Source organism: Molothrus ater, chromosome 2, assembly GCF_012460135.2.
Source record: "Molothrus ater isolate BHLD 08-10-18 breed brown headed cowbird chromosome 2, BPBGC_Mater_1.1, whole genome shotgun sequence".
In the NCBI taxonomy this organism is placed as follows: domain Eukaryota; kingdom Metazoa; phylum Chordata; class Aves; order Passeriformes; family Icteridae; genus Molothrus; species Molothrus ater.
The window spans coordinates 113,846,867-113,856,644 of NC_050479.2; the positions used below are offsets into that span (position 1 = coordinate 113,846,867).

The 9,778-nt window shown below is 42.0% G+C and overlaps 1 protein-coding gene across 2 annotated transcripts in view; it reads right to left on the reverse strand.

The window, feature by feature from the left end:
* The window catches only part of EPHA3 (EPH receptor A3), a 177,048-nt gene extending 167,648 nt beyond the window's left edge, over positions 1-9,400 (reverse strand). Inside the window, exon 1 of one of the 2 annotated variants that reach the window (XM_036389286.2) lies at positions 9,139-9,400. In XM_036389286.2, the coding sequence (XP_036245179.1) occupies positions 9,139-9,268 (130 nt within the window). In that variant the 5' untranslated portion in view covers positions 9,269-9,400. The remainder of the gene's footprint in view (positions 1-9,138) is intronic. The other variant, XM_036389285.2, reaches the window with a different exon arrangement.
* Between the last annotated feature and the right edge of the window lie 378 nt (positions 9,401-9,778).

Below are 9,778 nucleotides of genomic sequence, written 5' to 3' on the forward strand. Positions count from 1 at the left end.
TGACATTCAGATACAAATCCTACAGATCTCATTCCATTCCACCACTCTGGCATTAAATCTGATACCACTGAGGCACCATGTTAAATATGCAAATGCAAAATGGGGGCTACTGTGTTGAAAGGGAGTTTAAATTCCCTTTAAAACCCAAGTTATTTTCCTCCTCTCAGAGGAAAAAAAAAAATCCAGAAACTACGGATGAGATTGAGTTACCTAAACCCTGCCAATCCCTGCCTTTTATCAGCCCAGAATAGAAGTGGGTCTCTTGTAGGATGTGTCATATTTGTCAGTCCCACTGGATGCCCAAACCCTGAGGCACATAAAATGGCACCACATGTTATGTCTAGCCAAAACTCAAGAGCAAACATTACTCAAATCATTTCAGTAAGTCCTAAAGCACTTCTCAGAAAGGTTTAACCACACTGCACATCTAACTCTTTTTACTTCTACATTCCCTTGGAAACAAAAAGTAATTTCCAGTATTCACTGGTTTTAGAGAATTGAGCTCTCCGAAGGTCTGGTAGATTTGGAGCATGACAAAGATCCCCCTTGGGAAGACTTTTAGCAGCTTAAAGGGGAAAATAAATGTTGAGTCAGTGTCCAAGTTCACTTAAGGTAAGCTGAGAAGTCCAAACCTACTATGACACGCTCAGTTTCTAGAATTCTAGACACCAGAAACTGTCACAGAAAAGACTCTTGGACACACACAACACCCCCAACTAAAAGTTCCAAGGTTCCCACAAATTTTACTGCAGTTCAAACATATTCAAAGCCCAGAAATCAACAAAATCCCCAGCAAGTGATCAATACTCCTTTGGAGGACAGAAATTTTTGAGACAGGGACCAGAGCATAAGTCCAGGAAATGGGTATTCATTTGTTAAAAAGGCTGTGATATCCCTCTGGTGAATCAACTGGCAGCATGCCACAACTCAGAAAAAAATTTGGCTTTAAAGGAACTCCTCGCATGGGGCACAGAAAAACAAAAATAAATAGAGTTGGGTTGGGCTCGGTTTGAGTTTTGTTTTTCTAAGTTTAAAGCACAGAAGTCAAGAATTGTAAAACAATTCTGAGAATCCTGAAGCACTACATTTGGAAAGCCACATACTCAAGTGTGCCCTGATAACTTTGTCAAGCTTTTATTCTCTACCTCCATGAATAAAGATCCCCAGCTTGCATGGAATGCTTGGGCCCTTAGATGGTTGCCCCACAGATAAAATAAACCCACAGAGCAAATGACTTAGCACCACAGTGCAAATTGCAGGATTAAAATGCCAATAGCATAAGAAATCTCCTCAAATGTCATGCTGAGAAAATCAAGATGCTGAACCCATTTTTATTTTCCAATACAGTGATGTCACCAACATGATATTTTCATTGTTTGCCAGGTTAACAGAATTTATGGAGGTAATTAATGCAGAACATGTGTACTGAGCTATCCGTATGAAAAATGGAATTGCCCCGACTTCATTTGCTGCCTTTGCAACCAAAACCCCACTAACATCTTTTTTCACTATTTCCATATGTGAGAAACACAAATATTTATAACAAAGGTAAATGACTGCTCTATTCCCATCTACCCACAAGACACTTTCAGACCCCTGTCTTCTGCTTATTCTTCTGCTTCTACCACCTTACCACAAAGGGATCAAGTTTCCATTTTATTCCATAAACTAAGCATGTTCCTCACACTACTTCTCCAGTGTTTCTGTCCTTGGTTTGCATGGAAAACTTCTGTTTTAATTCCTTGAACACCCTATATCTAGCTCTAGTCCATCTTTCAGGAAAAACAATGTCATTAAACATTTCATTCTTCTCTTTTGTCTTTTCTTCTGGGCATCTACAGGGTCAAAGCATCCCCCCCTCTAGTAAAAAGAGGACTGGGCACATAGCCCTCAAAATCAGAAAAACAAACAAAAAAAGATCTTTGCCTTCTACTCTTTCTGGCTGAATGTTGATTTCTGGAAGGGAAGGGACAGAAAAAATGGCACAGGCATGAGAGGAAGGGTGGGCAAGTGAGCTGAGAATAAAGAACCTGATGAGTTTTCCCTACAGCTGGATTTTCTTTGGAGAGTTTGGGTGAGCACAGAACATTCTCCACAGCTGGAGCCACGTACTCCAGGAACGCTGAGCACTCAGGCATTGCCAGGACATTTGTTCTCTGGGGTAAATCATGGGAGAAAAGTTTTTTTAGGGTAAGGCCCTCACCATCTCAGAACCTAAAACCTAAACACCTCAAAAGTCAGTTTTCTCCATGAACATTAAGGCTGGGCAGACATAACTTGCCTTGCTTTTCTTTTTTTTTTTTTTTTCTTTTTTAAAGAAAGCACTGTCAGAGCAAGATTAAATAGAATGGTGAAAATGCCTCTACCCTTCCTTAACTGCAGCCTCTGTTGAAATTCACCACTGGTAAATCAGAGTCACGAAGCTTACTAATGTAAACAAAGCTCAGACTTTCAGGGAGGCAAGGAATTTCTTAATTTGTGCTTTGCTCACTCTTTGGATCCCTTTCAGGGCTGAATTCTGGGTCCCTAACTTAGTCAGTAATGAGGGAAAGTTTGGATTTTTTTTAATATTCAGATCTGATTTTCTTCATCTCTGCCTACTTTTTCTCTTCCTTTAATCGATTTCTCCCCTCCTAAAATGGATCTCTCAAAAAGCCTTGACTCTTAAAAAAAAAAAATCAAGAAAAAACCCCCTCTAGCTGCCTTCTAACTTCTCAGCAACTAAATTAAGCAATCCCATGTCACTTCTTATTATTTGTTACTGCACAAAGTTTGTGGGGAAGCCCATCATGGACCAAAATATATTTTCGTGATTTAATTGTAATTTATTTAAAGAGTAACTTGTCACTCTAGATTTTCTACAAACCCCTCCATTCCTAGGCACCAATTTAAAAGTTTCAGATTTTAATTGCTGTCCTCTTATGTGAGACAGCTATACTTTAGCAGGTTTAATTATTGTTTAAAAAAAATGCCATGCAAATCTTTCTATCCAAATATAGATATAAAAACATTATGAGAAACCAGCTGGAAATAAAAAAAAAGCCCCATTCCCCCACCATATTACACTAAACTGCTCTGACTGAACCTTAACATTCAACCTATTGTTCTCTTAATTGCTAGCAAGTTTCAACCACTGTTCGTTTGCTCTGCTATTCTTCTTTCATCAATACTTTTCCAGTAGATTAATGGGATTTTCCTCCATATTTTGCCTGAAACAGCAGGACACGGTAGTTAAATGAACAAAAAAAAAAAAAAAGAAAAAGGAGAGTGGTACAAACGTTTCTGCTTACAATGTGTCTGATTTAATAACATCTCTACAAATTTAAGGCTTTACGTGCTGGTTCCCCCTCACTCTCGCAGACTGGAACTTTTCTGTCACCATCCCAAGGTTTCTTTCAGGCAGGATTATCTTTATTTGTACATCTTTATTTCTTTCATTCATTCACTGCAGAAATTTGAAAGGAACTTTCAGTTTAAGGGACTGAATTTTAATCTTGCATCTGTTTCACGCTGCAAAATGAGAACTTGCACTTGGATTTAGCAAGCGCCTAAGAAACTAAAAGACACAAGATTTCTGCTGGGGATACAATCCTGAGCCCACAAATTGCTACCATACTCTGTTTCCAAAATTAAACTCCTGGGAGCTCATATCTAATCTTCTGAATTAACCTATTTTTTGTTTAAAAGTTTTAGTTCTTGTTTAGAACAAGTTTAAATATGGGGTTTTTTTTTAAAAAAAGCTACTGCTCTAAAGTGTTTACAGAAATAAGAGCTACCCCACTGTGGTGAATTTTTAGGAAAAACAATCATTTTACAGTAGTCAGATGCTTTTGTAAACTAAAAAGTCTTCTATTTCACTCTATCATTTCTTATGACAAGTCTTTTCCTCCTCGCTGAAAATATATTTTCAGCAATGCTTCAACAAATCTAACAATGCCAAAGAAAGGAAATGTTCCATTCCAGAAAAAGCACTCTTTGGATGCTGGAAAGGCAGGGGGTTAGGGAAAACCCTCTGCCCCACCTCTGGAGATTTATCTAACAACTCTGGAAACATCCAGTTTAGCACCTTAGGGTATCAAAATTGCCTTCTGGATTTCAATACCAGCTCCACTGAACAGAGCTTTGAACTTCACCATAAGTAAAGGCATGATTATTGCAGCAGTTACTTATTTATTTTTATTTTCTTTCCCAGAAAAATCAAAGAGCAGCTACAAAGCTACACGAGTTACAGGTATCTTATGGCACTAACTCAGGCTCTGTATAAAACTCCACAAACAGGACCGTGGTATTTGGTAACAGCTCTGTAGTGACCCTCACTGGTGATAAAATCCAGAGCTCTGAAAATGAGAAAATGAACACCTGCATCTGTATTTCTAAACTTTCATCAAGTGGGGATTACAAGAACAAGAGCAATTATAGACATTTTCCTGGAGGAAAACTCCTAAGTTCTCCAACAGAATCAAAAAGTAAGTATACTAATAGCAATTTACCTAACTCCAGCAGAGAATAATTTAAAATAAAAATTAAAACTAATTTGTACATCCTCCCAGCTGGGAATGAAAAATTTAAGTTCAGTTAGAACACACTCTTGATTTGCAAAGCTTTTGTGTAAACAACTGTTAAACTTGGTGTGCCTATTATCTGTTTCATGCCTGCCCATCTGGTGGTGCCTTTTTGCTGAAGCTGAGGGTACAGAAGAGTTCTGACCCATTTCTCTGCCCTGAGTGCTTTGCTGGGCAGCAAGTATGTCCAAATTAACTGCAATAAGAATTAATTGCTGTGTCTAATTTGCACATCTCTGTGTTTCAAACACCTGCTTTAAGTTTGCTATAGCCAATAGAGAGATTTTTTTTCATTTTAATACACTATGCTGAAACAGCAGTAAGTCAAGAAAAAAGCCCAGTGACAAACAATTAAGAAAATTAGTTATTCCACATGTTACAGTCTACTATCAAAAATGTTGCCAGAAAATTATGCATTTACCCAACTTCTCCTAGCTTTAAAACCATCACACCATGGTGTGAATTTTAAAACATGTTTATTACTTGTCTAATGATACAGTTTAGGATTAAGCACAGAAGCCTTGAATACAACACAGCTGTATGAAAAACAGTCCTCTAGCCCCCCATGACTCTGAGCTTGTTGAAACTAAATTTTAAAAGGCACCACATTCAGACTTCTAAACCAGCTTTTAACTTCTTCTGCAGATAAACAGTCAATTGCAAGCCAGGGGCAGCAGCAGGAATAGTGCCACAAGAAATGAAGACTTACCCTGACCTAATGATACATGACATAGAGCAAAGTAAGATTTAGAAAAAGCATTTCCCCCTTCTGATTCTATTGAAAAGTGCCCAGTATTGTCAGCCTTTCCCAAAATCACATGCAAGACTTGGGCAAAGATTTTGTTCCATGTGCAAGCAGCACATTTTTCAAAACCACACCAAGAGCTGTCACTACTACAAAGGCACAGTAAATTGTCTTTAGCAATTTTAAGTGTTAACAGAGACCAGCTCAGATAAAGATGGCGCATTTAATTGTGTGGTTCTGCAAAGTTCTGAGATGGCAATCAATGCTCAAAAGATGAAACTGCAGCTTCAAATCCAGACTGAAAAGAGAGGCTGATTGGAACCTTCTTACTGTAAACCCAAAACAGGCACTGTTTGAAGCCAAGTACTGTAAGCAGATTTCCCATATTGATCTTTTGGTAGCTGTGCTCACAAGAAATTAATTTTATGCTAGATTGAGAGGTTACAAGAAGTTTCCTGTCTGCACAGTCAAAATATTATTGAAGCAATTCAGGTTGTCAGTAAAAGCTTAAACAAATTTGCTGATAATCCTGTTAATGACCTAGGTCAAGTGTTAACTGTTGTGGGTTATAAAACAGTGAAATTAAGGTGGCTGGTACCCTCAGGCAGGCAATATAGTTACAGAAGAGACCGAGGAGAAATTATTAAATTAAAGAACGACAGGACTCACTCGATTTCTTGATACCACAGGAATTATTCAGAAAGAGAATTGCATCCTTCTAAGAAAAAAGAAACGCAATCCTCAGCAAGCAGAGAATACCCAGCAGAGTGGAACAGGAGAACCTGTGGTTTCTGTGCACCTACAGGGCTAAGTCTGCAAACTCTAAACTGGAAAAGTTGGATGTTAAATCTTCCTGACATTGTCCTGCCCCACAGAAAAGAGCACACACCTTTTACCAGCAAACACAGATAAATCTGAGCTTCAGAGAACCTCCTTGTGTAGGGAAAATTTCTCACGAGCATGGCAGAGTTTGAAAGCAAACTCAGGGGAAAGTTTTACTTTTTATCCAGAAAAAATCCTAAATAAAATTTATCTGGGATGAAGCAAATTAAGAAAATCTCAAGCTCTCCAAGAAAAAGACAAAAAAGGAAAGCATTGAGCACCACAAAGTGCAGTAAGACAGCAGTTTGTCTTCAGCCCCACTTTCATCCTTTTCTCCCTTCATCCCATCCACTGCCACTGGAGTATTACCACCAACAGTCACCAGTTTTAATATTAATTACAAATGTTAAGTGAAGTTGGATTTAAAAAAAAATATATTATTTCAAGTCAAATAAATTCAGGAGCTATTTCTCTGCCCACACTCTTGTTACGTGCCCACTGCAACATTTACATCCCCTAGAAGTTAGACTAAGCTACACAAACACACCAAAAAATTAGTTCCATCCACTGTTAAAACAATTTATGGGGAGAATTTCAACAGTAGCTTTAATATAAAATGTAAGGAAAAAGGTAGATATTTTTATCTACGTGCCTACATTAACAAATGCTGTCCAAAATATATCTTTTTTTATTCTCAGTGGTGGAAAAAGGAAACTTTTCTAAATACTCCAGAGAAATTTAGAAACATCTATCTCTAGTTTTGGGAGGAAATTTATGAGAACAACACCAGAAATGTAAATGAAGTGGTTAGAAAAAGATTATTTAATAGAGAAAAACATCATCTTCTGACATGATTTAAAGCTGCACGCTAACACTTGTTCGTCAGATTAGTGGGTCAGCAAATTATAAGAATTAAGATTTCTAAACTCATACGATCAATCCATATAATGTAAATAAATAAAAGTATTACCGAGCTTTCCTAAATGGGGGTTTAAAAAAAAACTAAAAAGCCCTTAAAAGTTGATCTCTTTTTTAAAAGAAAACTGACAATATTCCTGTTTTTTAAAAGCATAGCAAAACACATGCTTAAAAAAAAAAAAGCCACTCAAAAGCAGGTTACTGTCCTGTAACTGCATTTTTACTGTTGTTTTCACTACCAATTTTGCAAATATTGCTCATCTTGTATGAGCTCTTGAAGCTGAGAAGAGAGAAGGGAGGCAGCATTTGCTGAAAGCTGACTTGGACAAGTGTACTTAACATGCATTCCGTATGATACCCATATTTTCCCTCTTCTCTCAATTCTCAGCGCCAGTGGCTCGAAACAAAGACACAAAAAGTGGGGGTTTTTTGCAAACTGGAACGCTCCAATATCTTTCTGGCATAGTCACTCTCAGTTTGCAGAATGTGTCTCCACTGCCATGGAGGCAGAGCTGCTCCACTGACTGACAGAACCACAACCCTTCCCTAAGAGGAATGGTTATAAGACAACAGTAAACCCTACCCACACTCTTGCTTTCATTCCTGAAAATGATTTTTAAGAGATGACAATATTTACAAAATAGCTTCTATCTGGGAGGTTTAAAAATGACTGTTGAAAGCACACTCATTAAAAAAAATTTAAAAAATCTATAAAGCACTGCATACAAAACAAATTTGCATAAAACATACAAACAGATGACATACTGCTCCTCTTGTATAATGGTACTGTAATAATCTCTTAGCAATGAAACCAACTGATTAAAGATTACCAAGGACTTGTGAAGTTTGCATCTTTCCTTAGTTATTTTTTACTATACTTCTTTTTCCTTCCAGAAATCATGGAAAGTTGTTATCTCACTGCCTTATCGCATAAGCACCCAGAATATCAGTAAGTACATCAGCATTATTTGTAAGGGAGAAATAAATAATTGCTCTGACAGGTTTCAGAGCTTCTCTACACAACATCCAACTCAAGCAGGTGTGAGTTTTACATGGTTGTTAGGTACTAAAAGTTCTTCACAACCTTTGCCCTCTAGATTTTACCCCAAAAGATAATTGCACTGGACAACCTGGTCATGCCAAGTGCCTTCACTGCAAGCAAGCAAAAGCTCCATTTCTTTTTTTTTTTTTTTCCTTAATAGGGAAAGGACAGGAGTCTTTTAGGGGCTTTTTTTCAAGTATTTCAATCAGCTTCACAGTGTCTGGTTGTCACTATTTATTTTTTTCCCTGAACCTAGCATGGGTTTTCAGCAAATGTCATCTTAGGAATTAACACACCAAAAGAAAATAAACCACTCACTCTTTTTTTTTTTCCGGGAAATTACAAACAGTCACATACACACACAAACACAACTTTAACGCGTTGATACACACTCGATACAAACAACGCGATCTGACACAAACCCGCGAGGGAACCAGGAGGAGGTTTTACAGGGCAACAAGCTTCTTTTGCGGATTAATTAAAAGTTTTGAAAGGCAGGACCACTAGCGCAACCACCACCGCTGCAGACGAGAAAGGGCTCGGAGTTATCACCGGGCTGAGAGCGATCGGGGGCTGGGGCAGAGGCGGCTCGCCCCGGGCACCTGCCGGGGCTGCGGGTCCCGGGCCGCTGCCCCTTCCCCGCCCGCCGGTACCGCCTCGCCCGGGGCTGCGGCTCCGGTTGCCTATCGCTGCCGGAGGGCCGGGGTGGCACAGGCTGCGCTGCCCTCGCCAACTTCGCTCGGGGGAGCGTAGGGCGGCTGCCCGCGCATGCATCCATGCATCCATGCATCCATGCATCCATCCATCCCCCGCACGGCCGCACTGTGCCAGGGCGAGCACCGCGCTCCCACGGCGAGAAGCCGCTGCCGCGCGGGATCACCTTAACGGGGAACAGCGGGGCGGGGGAGGAATAACCGGGGGGGGGGGGGAAAAAACAACAAAAAAAACCCAAAATTAAAAAAATGAGGAAAAATAAATAGAGAAATGGGGGAATAGCGGAAAAAAAAGAACGAGGAATAAACGTGTCACCCGGCCGTGGCGCGGCTCACCTTCGTTGCCGGGGCGGGCGCTCAGACGGCCGGCAGCGCCGAGCGCGGCGCGGAGCAGCAGCAGCAGCAGCAGCGGGAGGAGCAGCAGCAGCGGCGGCGGCGGTGGCGGCAGGCGGCGGCGGCGGTCCATGTCGGCGGGGCAGAGCGCAGGCACAGCCGCATGTCTCCGCGCCGCATGCCACCGCTCCGCGCCCGCTCCGCGCCGCCGCCACCGGCCCCGGCGCCGGGACCATGCCCCGCGCCCGCCTCCGCGCTGCGCCCGGGAGGGGCCGCCCCCGCCCGGCCCCGCCGCCGCCGCCGCCGCCGCCGCCGCGCAGCCCCCGCCCCGCTCCGCGCCCCGCCCAGCGCCCCGCCCCGCCTGCCCACGGCGGAGCCTGCCCACAGCCAGAGGAGATGCCCCGCTAGCCCCGGGAGATAACCCCGAGCCTGCCCCCAGCCCCGGGAGATAACCCCGAGCCCGCCCGAAGCCCGCGGAGATGCCCCGGAGTCCGCCACAAGTCCCGGGAGATAACCCCGAGCCTGCCCTCACGCCCGGGAGGTGCCCCCGAGCCCGGCCCAGCCCCGGGAGGTGCCCCGTCACACGGAGCAGGGATCGGCAGTAGGGCTGGGTGGCACGAGTCACGTAACTCGGGAGCCTCGG